This window comes from Chinchilla lanigera, unplaced genomic scaffold, assembly GCF_000276665.1.
Source record: "Chinchilla lanigera isolate Chin_1 unplaced genomic scaffold, ChiLan1.0 scaffold00007, whole genome shotgun sequence".
Taxonomy (NCBI): Eukaryota; Metazoa; Chordata; class Mammalia; order Rodentia; family Chinchillidae; genus Chinchilla; species Chinchilla lanigera.
Genome location: NW_004955408.1, coordinates 34331367 through 34348683, shown reverse-complemented (window position 1 = coordinate 34348683; position 17317 = coordinate 34331367). Strand labels below are relative to the sequence as shown.

Sequence of the window (17317 nt, the reverse complement as noted above, 5' to 3'; positions counted from 1 at the left end):
CTAAGCTACATCCCCAGCCATTTTAGCCGTTGATGCAAAACTAAAACCACATTTCTAAATACTGAAGTAAAGGCCAAGGTATTCCCGTTGAGGACACATGGATGGTAACTTACTCTTTTAGTCAGCTGAGTATCCATCATGAAGTTGTGCACGTGCTTTTCTGCTTTGGTAAGTTCTAGCTTTCTCGCCACAACAGCTACCACCAGGGCTGTGCAACCCGCACCCTGAAAACAAGGGAAAAAGAGAACCCCAGCATGTTACTTTGTCTCTGTCAGATTAGAAAATGTTTTGTACCAAATGCATTGTTTCTCAATATTAAAAAACTGTACTCTTAGGGCCGGGGATGTAGCTCAGCCACACAGTGTCTGCCTGGCAAGCGCGAGGTCGTGAGTTCAATCCCTGGTACTAAAAAAAGACTAAAAAAAAAAAAAAAACAAAAAAACACCAAAACACTATACTCTTCAGTGTAGTACCTCAGCAATGTGCTTTTAAAAGCCTAGTTTACCTATTTCAAGAAATAAAGTGTAAAACTGAATAAAATGTTTCTACCACAAGAAGTAAAAGGCAAAAAAGCAACTTCCTGATTTTTCAGACTTCTTTAAAAATACAGTAAATCAGCAATATATCTATAATCATAACAATAAATTAGGCTAGATGCATGAAACAGAGCTAAATTTTTTTTCTTTAAAGAATTACGAGCAATCTTTGGAGATGAGATCAGCTGGCCTTGTGGCCAGTCCACTGCAGTGTACCAGGAATGCAGGAGATGAACTGCCTCCACAGACACCTGGAGTCAGACTGTTCCCTGTGCATAACAGAGCAGGGTCACAGGGATTCCGCAGTGTGCTGAACCTGCACAACAGCGCCATGCAGGTGCTCAACACCCTAGTGCTCAGAGTTTAAGGAGCAGTAGGAATGGCGCGAGTCACCTTCATTTCATTCCTTTCTGAATTATAGGCCATTTAGCTGATCTTTTGGAAAAAGAGTTGCAACACTGTGTGGTGCCCCCAATACCTTTCCATCACTGAGGCATACCCATCCCAAGCTGTGAGGTCTCTGCTGGAAGACCAGTGGCTATACACAAGGTCACGAGGTGGCGTGGTGCTGCCATGGCCCCCTCACCCATCCTAGGCCAAAGGATAAGCTGCTGCGAAGGCCTGTGAAAGGGGAGTCTCATCTCCAGACAGAATCTCAGCCGTGAGAGGACAGAAGAGCCACGGAGATGGCCAAGCCAGGCTCAGCAGATTGGTAACAGAGGAGAAAAGGGCAGGCCATAGGCTGGAGCCCACGGGAGTGGAGCACACTGAGCAGGATGCTAGCATACTTGTGGATCTCTCAGGAAATCAGAATCTCTCTCAAGTAGTTTACCATAGCATCCCCTCTGTGTTACTCAGCCAAAGGAGTAGCATGCTCACAGGATAGATCGCCCAGTGAGACTCTCAAATTTCCATGAAATAAAATGGTTTTCCTGATTACAAATATGTCTTAGAAATCACTAGGTACAATATAGCAACTTTGTGTCTTCAAAATGTAGTGGTCAACATCCCAAAATCTAACATTGAAGGCTAATAATTAAACACGATCATGTTTATATTAATTTTATGTCTAAATATTTAAAGATAGAATACAACATTTAAAAGGTAAATTAGAAAATTGGATGCAGAACACACTTCCAATTTTATTTCTAAAAAATCCACATTGGAAAAAGAAAAAACAGAACACTAGAAAAAAATTACGTGTGAAAAGAAGTTATTTCTAGGGACAGTAGTTACAATATGGGTTCCAACTTGTTCTTTGGGCTTTCCTGGAGCCTATATCTTCTGAAATTTACACATTATTACTTACATAAAGAGTTATACATATAAAAGTAATAATTTATGGTTTAGTATTTAACTTTACCTTACATATGTTTACATTAACCTTAAATTCAACGTAGGGAAGTGATCTTTCTTCAAGAATCATACTTTTATTATATAATCAATGATACAGTATTTTCATTTTTATTTGAATCAATTAATGTGATTTGGCTATTCATTTGTGGGTAAATAATGAATTTTCATACCTATTGAATGTGTTACCGCAACAAATCTAGCACAAAGAGCTGAGTGAGGAGAAAAGGAGAACAAAAATATACTACCTTGTCTTCCTCTAGCCTGATTAATTCTAATCATGGAGCTATGTCCTTCACCCCTGATTTCCTTCACCCCTTAAACAGTAGACAGTTTAAATATATTTCTAGAGGATCTGAATATCCCTTTCATCTAGTTGTATGAAAAAAATCAGTATCTTCAGAAATTAAGTGCTATTAATCATATGATTAGAGAAAGAGTTGGAAGGTATTTAGACATTATCTGGTTCAACTTTCTGAATTTACAGATGAGACAACTAAAGCAGAGTTCAGTGTTTAGGCAGGACTCTTGGCTAGCGTTCATGTTATTTACCATCTTTTGTCTCATGGTATCTATGTCCATAGGATCACATTTTAAAAACATTTGTGATCATTTCCACACCTGTGATGCACTGTATTTTAAAACAAGAAATTGAAGTTCACCTTATTTCATGTGATTTACTCTTCACACATAAATATTTAAACAGTGAGCAACATGGTCAATTACCAAAATAAATCAAGTATTTTTAATGACAGGTATAACTTTTAAATCAGTAGTTCTCAACCTTAACTGTAAATTAGAATCACTTCAGGGTCTGTAAGAATCCCAGTGCTGTGTGCCCAGCCTCGTAAGTCCTAATATCCAGGGATGAACCCAGGCATTTGCATTTTAAAAAGCTGTCAAGGTAATTCCAACATAGGGTCCCTGCTTTAGATGGAGGATGTGAAAGAACATGGTAAACTCCACAAACCACTTAATATTAAAAGAAGTAAAGTTTTCTTACAGGGTTATTTCACACATGAAGACATTTAAAAAGTGAAAGTAGAGGAAGAAGGTGTGATCCTGTGTGCCATGTGCAAACCATAAAAACAAGGCAATTTTAGAACTGGATTCCATGAAGGGAAAGAGTGGCCTTCAAAAGCCTCTATACTCATCGGATTGACTTCTAGACATTTTCGCCACAGGATCCAAATCCTTAGGGCAGACAAATGGGGCAAACTGAATCAGTGGCCACCCATACCCCAGCGCCTCTGCCCCTGCCCTCTGTACATGAGGGCTCGTGCTTCCCAGCCGCAGGACCACCTGTTGCAGAAAGGTTCCAAACTGCCCCTCAGGCAGCGAATTCTGGGAGATTCGAGGTTGCAATGCTTCAGCAAGAAGGACCGAATGTAAAAATAGGAGGGGCTCCTAGCTGCTAGGTAGACAGCTACAAGAGGGCAATTGGCACGAGAATTTGAACAATGTTCTCCCCTGGCAGGTGTCCACTGCTTAGATCCTTCTGGAAAGGAATCAAAAACTTAACAGGAGTGGAAAATCACTGGTATCAAGAGCTTCTGGACGTCGATCTTTATTTGTGTTTATTCTTGGGCTCTATTCTCTCCTGCTGCTGGCCCACTTCTTCTCTCCCTCTACCAAAAGATTTGTGCATTAACGTGAGTACCACTGGTGCCGACTGAAGCAAGTGAACCTCACAGTTTAGCAGTTACTGAGACTATAGCCTGTATAGCACTTCTTTGCCTTAGCTGTACCTATCCCTTTAAAATATACCCCAGAGACATTTAGAAACCTTTTTGTTCAAATACAAAGATCTTCAATCCTTAAGTCTTATTTTAATTAAGGAGACAATAATGTATTTCTCCAGGTTCTTAATATATCATAAGAGGATTTGATACATATAAGACTTTTCAAAAGAATAACCTTTAGCCAGGAGGATGTCAAATTCAAACCCAGCCTGAGAAATTTAGCGACTTAGCAAGAACCTGTCTCAGAACAACAACAAAAATCACAAAAAGGGATTGGCAGTGCAGCCTAGTGTGAAGTTCCTGGGTTCCCTGTATCATGAAAAAGGAAAAAAAAGTAATCTTTATTATTTAATTTTTAGTTCTGCAGAATGAAACTGGCTCAATTCCTAAAGCTTTCCAGGCTCAGCGTAAATTCCTGCCAACACATTAGTGATTACAGTAATTTAAGCAATGGCATAATGTCACTGTCCACTGTCTATTTCCAGGCCTACTCTGTTTCATGTGAATAGGAATGAAAATACGTATGCTTTTACAACATTTTTTCCAAGGCTTGTCATCACCAAGATTCATGTAGAAACAGTTGGGACTAACATATGTTACTCTCTGGAATTAAGATTCCCTGTATGCCTTTAATAAGATGAGTCATATTCCTTTCACCAAAGTTAGAAAATATATCCTGGCTTCTTGTCTCCCATTTCATTTGTGCTCTCAGGGAAAACCAAAGCAAATCACTAACCTGTTACTTCAAGATGCTTTGGCACCTAAGCGCCAAGGGAAGAAAGGTGTGTTTAAGAAGCCGAAAGCAAAGGTTAAGGTTTTCAGAGCTAGTTTATCATCTTTCCTTCTCACACAGTACATGTTAAAAGAAAGAGAATGAGAAGGAGCAGTGTGGAGAGAGATGCACACCTCACCTTAGTAAAGCAAAGTAACAGCAGCCCTGCTAACGCTCTTGCCCACAAACAGGTCAAACTGAACAAAGGACAGCCAGGCAGCATAAGATGTAGTTCCGTCCCCACACCTGGACAGTCTCAGATGCAGCCTAATTAAAATACAAGATTCTCTACCTGCAATCACCATTACAGAAGAGAAATCATGAACCATCTTGATGACTAGAATGTGAGAGGCCAGGCAGCCAATTTTTCACAATGTTAAGGAAAAACTCCATGGAGTGACATTTTTACTCTCACGCACCTACGTATATGGATCCTACTTTCAAGAATCATTTTGAAAGCTACTTTGGGATCAAGCTTTAATAACTTCACTACACAAGCTTAAGAAAAAAGGAAAATTCCCCCAATAGCATGCTGGAGAAAGGTTTTGATTATCTCCTTATAAAATAGGCATCTTCTCAAAATTCAACACCATGAAATTTATATATACATTTTTGAAATTCTAGAACGCTCACCACCTTGGACAGTATCTCTGATCAAAACACTCTCTTTCAAATTTTCCAGTCTTCAATGATCCTCCTGTGGATTGCAAAATAATTCCTAAAATTTCAAGCTGTATTTTGACTGCCAATTTATTAGAATTCAGTTCAAACTGCAGTTTGATAGCCAATTTATTAGACTAAAATTTCTCATAATATTGTTAATTTTTAAATATATTGCCTTAGACCTAAAAATTCATAAAACATCTTTAAGATTAACTTTCATTTTAACATATCAGTTTGTCCTCCAAAAGCAAAGTAAAATGAGTATCTGAAAACACTGCCATTCCCTGGGGTTGGCAGACTCAATATCCAAGAACCATAAATACATTTTCCCTACAGTTACCTGATATAATTATCCTTTCCTTAAAAATATATAAAACAATCAATTCTGGCAAATGAAATTCTATAAAACCCTCAGCTCTAATATTATATCCCACTGGAGCTTTGCAAAGTTTCCTCAGGTCATGAAAATGATTCCTTGTATCAAAAAAAATCCTGCCTCTGAGTTCCTTCAAATTCAAGCTGGTATCTGAGGCTGGATGGCAGTAGCCAATTTCAAATGCCCTCATCATAAGGAAGACGGGAGAAAGTGTGTGGGGTCTGAGTACAGTGATGAAGCCTATGGGTCTGGGAAACCCAATCTCCACCAGAGTGATTTGCTGGCTCAGTAACTTCTTGCATTTTGGGGGCTCGAGAGAAGGAAGCACTTCATAAAACTGGTCATCAACCATGAGTCATCCCTCAGCTTAAATCTTCTTATTGGAAATGGTCCCAGTGTGGCTGCAGGTACTTTAGGGACAGGAAGGGCAGCTGCGCTAACCAGAGGGCTGATGGTTTAGAAAAATTAGGTGGAGTTATAGAATCAATCAGCTGAGTGTGTGGTGCTCACCACTTCCAGCTGTACTTGTCTGTGGCCAGAAGAACGCAGCTGCCATGGTTCTAATGACATCTTCCTGGGGAAAAGTGAAGGTCCTGTTAGGGCGCTGGGGGGAAATTTAGTCTTAGGACTGAACTGACCCATCATTCTTTCCTGCTGCTCTGCACTGAACAGAAACTATTCTAAGAATTTAGAGCTATATTTTCCTCTCTGGGCCTTTATTTGATAAGATTCAATGTATACACCAGGAAGACCCAAAAAGCTTTTAGAAAACTCCCAAAACAAATAAAGAAAACCTCTTCAAAATTATGACTTGATATTAAAGACCCTGTGTCAAACAGTATAAAAACAAAGTCATATACATACAATACCAAGGCGTGGCCTCGGACTACTTAGAATTTCCATGTCTAGTAGCAGGGGAATAAAACCTCAATGGAAAGACAGACCTTAGCTTTAGTTCTTTTTAATACTAGTCATTTATCTTCACAACTTCTAGTTAATTCCGTACTGTATGCTGGAATACATTCAGACCAAATTAGCAGGGTCTTACTACTAACCCTTAGGCTGCAAACTACTTACCTGAAAAAAGATACTTTACCTATGAGGTGTCCCCTTTTGAAACAATATGATATTTTCACAAGTAAGGGAAAGTACATAGTTTTAGGCTGTGTTATATCTACCTGGATAGACAGAAAATGGCAGATAGGATAAATGCTGAGTAAAACAATCACTTCATTGTAAACCTGGAGATATTAAGAAGGCAGGTGGCAATGACAAAAAGCTGATACTATGTGCCCAATGCCTTCACCAAGAAGATGAAAGCCATCTAGAACTCATCTCGCTGGTCACCATGACACCCACAATGGGAATCCTTAGTACTTTCTCAAGTACAGGAAGCAAAGAAGGAAAATGAGAAAGTATATCAATGTAGCCTTAGTAGCTTTCTTTTGAAGGGTAATGAGTGGTTTCTTTCTATTAGGCAATTCTATGATCTCATGTTTTTAAAATAATATATGGGAGAGAGGAAGAGATCTTTGATCCTTAAGCTCTAGTTAAATCTTGGTAAAAGGGACATTTCAATTTGACTTGTTTGATTTACCATATTTAAATAATTTTGTTTTTTCAGTGCTGGAATTGAATCTCACTCATGTCAGTCAAGTACTCTACCCCTGAGCTAAATCCCCAGCCCACCAACTGGAACTCCTGTTACAGTGTATCAGTACGGAAGCGGCCCTTATTTTAGTAGTTTCATAATCATGCCTCTGACATTGTAAAAACACAATTGAAACATTGTTTACCAAGAGGCTTTGTGTGCTTGTCTTGCACTCACAATTTACATTTCAAGCAAGGAGTGTTTTCTTTTCTCTTTTTTTTTTTTTTTTTGATAATCGTACCTGTTTCCCTCTTTCAAATATAGAAAGCCATTTCTATTCATAATTTAATAATATATTTCTGCCCAGGTCACTGCAGATTAATTTTAATCTAATGTCCTCAGCTCTAAAAAATATGACCCACGACACAAAATTAGCTACTTAAAAAATTTTAAATTATAGCCTAATTTTGAGTTTTAGCTAATGAAATGTGAACGTCCAGTATGATGACATGCAGGTATTCATCAGTTTCAATGAGCTTTCCAAAGAAAATAAGCAGTGCTAATTTCCTTAGGTGCACATTATAAAAATGGAAATCTCCATAGATGTCTGCATTAGATCAATTCTATTGCATCATGAAAGCAAACCACACAGACCTGTAAATTCTACGAAAATTTCACAAATATAATAAGAAAATTCAAATGTAAAAGAGCAAAAAGAAGCACAGTACTTCAGAGAAAATAAACAAGATGATTCAGAGAGGCCCCTGAGCTCTCTCAGGAGTGTTGTAAATCCTATTTATTTTGCACAGTTTATTAAAGGCCACAACTGAGGAGGGAGACAGAGACTCAGAGAGGCCTCAGGAAATATGACAAAGTGTATTTTACTTAAATATATTTTGCAAATGTCTAAGTTCTTTCTGGCTTAGATAACCCAAAAGTACATTTATACTTCTTAAAGTAGAAATAATAGTAAACAAAATTTGTCTGACAAAACAGAAACACATTTCAGGTTAAGAAAATTAATCTTTTATAAATGCTATGTCAAAAAGCCTTTTAGAAGTGTATGTCATCACCCAAACATTCACCATGCTTGTATCTATGTAACCTCTATGAATGCCCTTGATCCTAGCAAAGGCACAGGGGCTATAACCTATTCCCAGAAGCTCACCCTAGAAGCCTGCCCAGTATCCGAACTCCACGGAAATTTGCTCAGCCTGAGGAGACAATACACCTCTACATGCCATTTCACATAGGCTACTCAGAGATTAGTGCATTTCCCTATATGCAAATAAGCCATTATTGACCAGGTCAATTAAGAAAGAAATCTGTTCCTCAGGAGTGAGAGGGAATGAAACTGCTCCACCTAGGAATAAAGGTTTACTATGACCTTAGAGAACTGGAAGGAAGTCACTATTAATTATATTATATACATTGTGTCAGTAAAGACTAAAAGATGCCTATGATTTCTATTTTCAAAAACAAAATGAGATCAATAAAGAAACCTAAGGAGAGCAGGTTTAAGGACATAAGTAAAAGTTTTACTCTATGAGATGAATCTTCGAAGGAACTGTTCTTGAGACATGAGGGACAAAAGAAATATTGAAGAAAAAATAAATATCCCACAGGGTAGTGTATGTAGACAAGGATAACATCACATTTGGCTCTGATGTTAAGGCAAATGAGCCTTTTGCTAAACCTTGAGTAACGTCTTATTCAAGCATAAAAGTGGGCACATCTTGCTAAAAATGAGCACTAAGTTGTTTCTAAGAAGCACTGAGGAAAAGACTCTGCAATTACCAGTTCTGCTTTATATAAATAGCATCATTCACGTCCCTGTGGGCTTGTTATGAGGCCTTCCAAAAATACATCCATGCACATTTTATTTCCCAAAGTATTATACTGCATAACAAAATGCTTTCATTTGAGGAAAAGGGGGAAGTAATACAAGAGCAAACTTATAATGGAGCATACCAAATATAATGAAAAAGTTAAAGTTCACTATAATTCACAAAACTGTAGTTTCCTTTTACAAGCAAGTAATTGTGACATTATGCCTAGAAGTTATATTTTTCATAACTGGGACTGTGGAGGACATCAGGAAGGCTCTCTTTGAAAGAAGAGCATTTGTCTCCATTTTGGCTAAAGCTGGCCCTAATTCTTTGTACTGATATGTACAGAGCTGGCTAGGATATTTCTTTACCCCCTCATTTGGCTTTAAGCAATGCAAATGCATCTACCCAAGGTGCTGATGTGTAGCCTTTGAAGCAATTTGATGGGTCAGTGATGCACGCCTATAGCTCCCAACTTGTATGCGTGAGCTAGGCCAAGTGCTGTGGGCTGAAAATGATGCTTGAGAAAGAGCCCATGATGTCTCTAGGCATGAAGACTGGCCATCATGAAGCACGGGCCCCAAAGCACAAGATATTTCCTCAAGTTGTGTTACGCAGATTATTCTTTCTGCAGCTCTCTCTCTGTATATTGCACAGACTGTGCTGCCTACCTGGCCCAGCTCGCAGTGCTCATGCACTTCCAGCCTTCTCAGCGGTCACCCATCCCCGAGTTACTCCCTTCTACACGAGTTAATAAAACCCGGGTTCAGCCCTGAGTCATGGTTTTCATTCTGATCAGCAATTGTTCTGACTGGACTTAGGACCCCTTGGCTCCCCATGAGTACAGATATGTACTTGTCTATTTTTGCTGTGAGCTGCTCTGGAACTGGTAGACTGGAATTACTTATTGGAATTCTAATGAATTTTCCCTGGGATTATAAATGTGGACTCCTCCAGACTGTGAAGAGAGGAATCCCTGCAGGGATATGAGGCTCTGAACTTTATTTTCATAGCAACCTCCCTTGTCCTAGTTGAACACTACCTAAGAGTAGAAGAGCATGCCCCTCCAGTCATGTCATGGTACTCAGTCCTTCCAGACAGTCAGGACTCTGGAGCACTCTTCCTTCGCGGGTGTGCGCTCTGCTCAGGTCAGCACCCAGAGGCTTCTGAGAGGGGAGCCTGCACTTTCTCCTGCCAACCAGCAGATGGACACAGTATAGGTGTTGAACACAGGTGTCTGAGTTTAAAAATTCTGGGCATTTCTAGCCTCAGGATGTTGTAGTACACAAGCAAGCATCAGCACAATATTCCTTGCTGTAACTAGACTTCAAAAAGCAAATGAGGAATGAACAGAATTCCAGATCACTGAAAATAATGCACTGCCAACTGGAAACTCCCTGTAGCTTAAATATTTAGAGGTGCTCACAGTACATTATGATAAGAACTTGTTAGCCTCCCATTTCGTACCCCTGAAACAAACAGAGCAAAGCAGTTTTGAGTGAATCATAGCGTGTGAGGGGCAGAGAACATGCCAGAACTTGTTAGGCTTCCCAGAGGCACAGGGGCCTGTCACCTACCTCGGCAGGAGACCTCTCTCAAGTTTTCTACAAGACCTGGCCTCGCGTCCTCACTCCACACCACCCCGCTGCTCCTGCCCACTTACCTTATTCAAATGAACTAAGTTCCTTCTTGCCTTGCTGCCATCAACATGCATCATCTTCTCTTTCTGGAATGTTCCTCCTTATTGACTACTCAGAATTGTCACTTCAGCTTAAAAAGACTATTTTCCCCAGAGATTATTTCTCTAACTAGACCCCGTCCCTGTGCCAGTTTCTCAAATAGTTTGGCACTGCTTATCACAAACTAATGACTATTTATCAATTATTCTTTAAATATAGGGCTTTCTTATAAGCTCCATTAAAAAGAAGGCAAACAGGATTTTCTTCTGCTGTATTCTCAGTATAGAACCCTAAGTCAGTGTCTGTCACATAAGAAAGTATTTGTTAAAACAATAAAAATTTTAAATTATATCATGCAATTCTTCAGCCCTTCAATACACTTCCAGTTAGTGAATATGGTTCACATTTTGAGGAAGGTAAGATCAGAGAAACTGATTTGAGCTAACGCAACTAGTGAGAAAAAGCAGAACCTAGACTTAAGGAACTGCCTAACTCCCAAGCCACAGCTGTGAGATCAAATTTAGTTCATCAAATCATTGCACAGTGCACAGAACAGCCTACAGGCTCTAGATCTTCAAAAGAACTTCACAATGAAAAGAATTCAGAATGAAACGACTGATACACACTCTCTCAAGAGCAAACTGTTTTATTTATACTGTTTCCTACAGTTGAGAAAAGGAGTATCTCACAGTGATTGATGCCTGTGTACTGAATCGTTTAAGTGTCTTCCAGAGTATAAATAAAAGAGACAAGAAGTGAAAAGACACTTACCATAATTCCTGTAAGCAAACAGACTCCTTTTCCACAGTATGTGTTAGGTACCATGTCTCCATAGCCAATGGAGAGAAAAGTTATTGAAATCAACCACATTGCTCCGAGGAAGTTGCTAGTGACATCCTGTTGATCATGGTACCTGAAAAACAGCAAAGAAAGCCAGTCTTTTATAATTAATCTATAGTATGGGAGTTGAGGACAGTTTGATTTGATTCAATTAATTCACTGTGTTTTCTATAAACTAATCTAGTTGGAAGTTTTCAAAGCTTATAATTTTAAATAAAATTGAGGTTCTATCTAAGCAATCCGAAAGATATCAAAAGTCCCTCAATTTTAAGAGGAATCTGAAAGAGAAACGATAACATATGAAAATTGATTTTCTCACATTTATCTTTGTAGCTTCCTCTGGCTTCTGCCAATGTCTCATTGTTCTTTGATGCCTAGCTGACATGACGGACCTAGGAAACAATATGCAGTTGCCCATTCTCACACTATACATTTGTAGCAAGAAGAATCATGCTGCACCCTTTGCTTAGACTCTCTTTTTTCTACCTTGACTTCCCTGATATGGGTCAACTCCTTTAAAATAAATTCAGGTGGGAGTCTTTTCGGTTTAGTCTCCCTAGGCTCTTCCCTGTGTTAAGTCACTACCTTGTGCGTCTTTCTGCCTATCCCAAGGCTATACTATAAAAGTTATCTTCCTGGAGGCCTTCATCAGCTGCCATTCCTGAAGACACAAACTATCTCTCTTATCACACAGTCCCTACCAGGAACCAGAGGTAAACAGAGCATTTTGTCTTACCAGTTGGACATGAACTTAGAGTCAAAAAGAGGAGCAGAATACAATTAATCTTTGAAGTACTGCATTTTTTTTTTTTCTGGTAAAAAAGGTTTATGTATCACAAGCCCACATCCTATTTTGCTTGAAATGCCAGCATCAAACACCTGTGCTCATGGTGCAGACACTGCTATCCTCTGCATACACACGTGCACTGGGCCACGTGCACTGTCACACTGGGCGAATCTACTCTGGGTGCACATTCCCTGTAGCTGTGAGGCACAGCAACCCACCCTAGGTCTCTGCAGCAGTCAGACCCCAAACTCTGCTCAGTAGGTGGTGGGGGTTCTAGTTCTTAACACCTTCAAAGAATCAGGCTTCCTTCCCATCTCCCAGAATACCAGTTGGGATGGATTTACACTTCTCAGCTTTTGTTCTACAAAAGATGCCAATAATTGCCCAGTACTGATCTCACCCTAGATTTAGGCACTCAAGTCTACCTTTTGACTCAACTCTGTTTCTGAGTCCAGGGCTACAGTGGTGAGGAAGCTGGTCCTGACCAGAGCCAGGGGTCTACAACTTGCCCTGCATCCTGGAAATTTCGGGGTGTTTTCTTCCCTGCCCCTCACGTCACGTTCCTGCTTCTATAACCCAAGGTTCATGGAATATAAGCTTTGTTCTGCAGTATTAGTAGATCTCATACTCTGTCAAGCTTATCATTCTTGTACTTTGCCTTTTTCCAAAGCCGAAAGAAGAAATGCTGTTCCCTGCTACTTTGGACTACAGGAAGAGGAGCTATTGGTTGGAGTGAGTGGAATCCCCGCAGAAGTGAGAGCAACCTCTGGGTCCCCTGAGAGGAGAAAAAGGGGGTGTAAACAGGCAGCCAGCCCTGGTGAGGGGCATCCTGCGAGGTAGTAGGAAGGCAGAAACCTCAACTATTTCACATCCAAGGAACAGCACTCTGTCTGCCTGTGGAGGCTCCTCCACCAGCATGTCTGGGTGGAGAGTCAGTCATTGCCCAAGGGAGGCCACGATGTATTCCCAGCTTTCCAGAGGACAGGCGAGTGCATGTTCCCTGGGGATCTCTGTTGCACAACGTGTACGTAGAGGAAGGCTGATGTGACTGCTGCTCTGCTCAGCTATAATGTGACTCAAGCAAGCTTCTGTGGATGCTGCTTCAAAACAGTGTCCCTTAATAAGCTTTGGATTAATACTAGCAAGTATTCTTTACCATGCAGTTGCTTAAAACAGGGAATACATTACCCTGGCATCGGTGTGGATTCTACAGGAAAGGAGAGGAAAAAAATTAAATTTCTATTAATTTTTAAAGTATGAAATAAAGTTTAAGAACGTATGGTGTACACAGAGATCTGGGTCACTTAAGAGTTCATGGCTGCTACACCGTCGGTGGGAATGCAAGCTAGTACCACCCCTATGGAAATCCAGAATGGAGATTCCTCAAAAAAATAAAAATAGAAATTCCATTTGACCCAGATATTCCCCTTCTAGATATCTTCCCCAAAGAGTTAAAGACGTCACATTACAGTGATACAGGTATGCTCCACGCAGCACAATTCATAATACCTAAAGCCTGGAAGCAGCCTATATATTCATGAACAGCTCAATGGATAAAGAAAATGTGGTATTTACACATAATGGAGTATTGCTCTGCCATAAAGATAAAGTTGAGTCATTTGTAGGAAAACGGTTGCATCCTGAGATCACAATAGTGAAACAAATCAGATACACAAGCTTAAATGTTGCATGGTTCCTCTTACAAAAAAGACCCAAATTATAAATAAAGAGCAAAATAAAAGATAGATAATAGGAAGTAGGAAGATCTTTCTCAAATGAGAAAAGGATCAAGAGATGAAGGGAGGGGAGGGAAAAGGGATGAAAAAGGAATTAAGATGTGTTAGGCACATGTACCAGCTCCGACAAGGAATATAAACATGAGGTACTACAAATATGCAATAATAAAATAATTGTTTTAAAAAAGGGTTCATGGCTCTAACTCCTGGAGGCCCGAGTACACATGCATCATATTTACTGAATGCTCACGAGGTGCTCAGTTCTTGACTGGCATTTCTCATTTAACACCTAATGCTGTACTTCACGGACCATTTTTGATTGACACAAGTGTATTCTTCACCATCCCTATATTAAAAGGTGTCCCCAGATACTAAGTCTGTAGATATTTAGAAATGCACCCAGTGGCACCTTTATTTTGAGGTATTTTCACATGGCCATTGTGTGTGTGACCAGAACATTACTTTGACAGAGCACCAAACTGCAAAGAGGAGTTCAGATTCCACACTACGAACCACAGTCCCTAGAGGGCTGCTTCCGACTGCTGCCCAGAGGGAACTCTCCACCTTGGCACGGGCATGGAAACCTCATCTGTTCTTCCTGTGACATTTTCCATTTGGTTTTCACTGTTGGGAGCTATGAGTGACTCAACATTGCCCAGTGAAGCAATGAAATCTTTAGCCAAACTAACTCTTCTTCAGTTGCTGCCTTTCATAACTGTATGTCTGAAATATACGTGTAAATTTCTGCCAAACGCTCTAAAGTATTAGGCAATTCTATCTTTCAGTCAGTATTTATTATGTGCTGTGCGCATTATACTGCACACCTTGATCCTACAATCCTACACTAAAGGACTAATTAGAAACAGAAATACATTTCTAGGAGTTGGCATCTTATGGCGGGGATTCAATGGTAAATTGTCCTTTTTAACTTATGAAATAATAAACTTGTTTGAAAATAGCCCAGAATGAAAAATAACACCTCATACGGATGTTATATTCAGGCATATATAGTTGTGAATAGTTAATGAGGTAATTAAGAACCAAATTAGGAAATTAGGTACTATTAGAATAATCACCTGATTTCTTTCTTGGCAACTCAGAAACACGTACTAGGCTTATCGCCATGATGGTATCACTTAGAACACCCCAGGTTTTGAATCAATGCCAGATCCACACCCTGGTGAACGCCATATACGATTTATTGAAATATCTAAACACTTCTTAGAGTAGAAGTTAATTTCACAGACTTAGACAGTTCCAACCTTCTTCATAAGGAGAACTATTCTGAGAAAGACATGAAAAATTAGCTCATGTGGCAAATCTCAAGTTCTGATTAATATAAATACTGGTTTAATGAAACACACATTAAATAAGATTAAAATTGATACAAGAAATGACTGGTGATCTTACACTTTTAAAATAATGACTGGGGTTTCCGCAGAAGACTGCTCGAACTGTTATTTGGCACTCCATCTTCTGTAGTCCTAAAGATGGTGAGATTGCCTAAGAAGCAAAATGTTCCTTTTCTTATTTTCTATTCCTTATTCATGTCTTCATTCATTGCCAGCTGTGGGTCCAGCATTGTTTCCCTCACAATAGGACAGGTCAGTGTTAAAAACAACATTGGGCAACCTTTATAAGCGTTATCTTTTTAAGGAATCACTGAGATAATCCTTGTAAAAGAGACGAATCTGCCCAGGGCTCCTGCCTCCTCTACCTCCCTCTTCCCCCTATAAAGGGTGCCAGTTCAAGGTCTCTTTCAAAGCCCCTTCTTTTCTGCCTGGAAACACCTTCTCTTTCATTTCTAGCCCTGACTTTTTCTTTGAGATTCGGTCCATGGGTTACTTTCTCTAGACAGCACATGGCTTCTGATCCACATGGTACGATAGGCTTAACCTTAACCTTTCTCTGTGTCCTTGGAGCATGTTGCAGGTATCTCTTGCACCATTCAATAAATGTTTACTGCTTCACAAGATGTGATTTGTAGTTTACACATCTAATGTGCCCTTAGAATTGAAATAATGAAGAATGGGAACGTCTATCTTATTCATTGTTGAGGCATCACATAATGCTTAGAAATACATAAAAGGAAACTGATGTTTATTAATTAGTGTGACAATGTGAAATGTGTTCTTAACCTGACTTTTCCTAGGCCATGTATTAGGGCATTAGGATCAGACACATAGAAATACAAAAAGCAACTGCAAATAATTCTTGCTTATAAGTCAAGCTAAATTATATCTGTTGCACTATATCCAAGATCTTTATGCAACTTATAAGGTATATTTATAGCTGTAAAAAATAATTCAATAGTAGAGATTTAAAGCTGACAAACTATGCTCATTAATCCTTCTCTATTAAACTTACAATTTATTAAACTATTAAACTTTACAATTAATACTAGAGGTAGCAAAATATTTTATGTTAAATGTCAGCTCTGGTCTCAAATCTCAGCCTTAGATAAGTAGTGCAAATATTATGCAGATTTAAGTGCATGTAAATAATACATCATAAATTCTCCTTGAATCTACCTTGCTCTTTCCTGAATGCCACTATAATGACAGCAAGACAATAAAAGAGATAGAAGACAGGGAAAGGTATAGAGACATCAGAGTGAGAATTAACACATTTTTATATGAATGAAACTGCATCATTCTTTCAGCTAAGACTGAACAGTAGGGGGCTAGATTTATATTTTCTCTTGAAGCAACTAAAAACAAACCACACACAGATGAACTATCTGGAATTATAGTTAACAAGACACTGGCCTGGCAAGAAAGGATAATGATTCTTAAGAGACAGTTAAGAACTAAAGTGAGTCATACAATTGTCCTGATTTAATGCCTTAAAAGAAACTATGGAATGCAGCTTAGGAAAGGGAACAAGGTGAACAAGGGAACAAGCTCAGTGGTCTCCTTCTGTTGAAGGACAGTGCTGGTAATCTAAGGAACTGAACAATCCATGGCTCCAAAAACCATGTGAAGAGAGACGTGCATGGAGAGTGACCCAGAGATCTCTAGGGGTCTCCACGCAGTACATGCCTGTAAAACTATCCAAAGCCAAACAAGCAGAAGTGCTACAGCTACAACAATGCAGTGTCACTTGAAGATAGACTGTAGTAAACGGTATAATATCAAGTGAAAATAAGACTGTGTTAACTTGGGGATGTATACTTATGTGTATAAACATAAAAAAACCCATAAAACAACAGATCAAAGACAACCCAATAAAGTATATAAGATGGGACAAAAAACTAGTCCCAAAGGACACAAAAACAGAGAGGGAAACAAAAGCAAAGGACAGATGAGTCAGAGCACAAATAATAAGGGAGTAGCTTTTACCAAATATATAAGTATTTGCTTTAAATTTAAATGACCTATATATCCCTATTTGAGGGAATGTGAACTCATACA

At 39.2% G+C, this 17317-nt stretch overlaps 1 protein-coding gene across 2 annotated transcripts in view; it reads right to left on the bottom strand.

Annotated features, from left to right (window-relative positions):
* Positions 1 to 17317, bottom strand: part of Kcnn2 (potassium channel, calcium activated intermediate/small conductance subfamily N alpha, member 2) — a 142669-nt gene that overhangs the window by 17508 nt on the left and 107844 nt on the right. For both annotated transcript variants that reach the window (XM_013506903.1, XM_013506905.1), the window contains exons 5-6: positions 11313 to 11454; positions 114 to 224 (exon numbers count right to left, since the gene is read on the bottom strand). In XM_013506903.1, coding sequence (XP_013362357.1) covers positions 114 to 224; positions 11313 to 11454 — 253 coding nt within the window. The remainder of the gene's footprint in view (positions 1 to 113; positions 225 to 11312; positions 11455 to 17317) is intronic.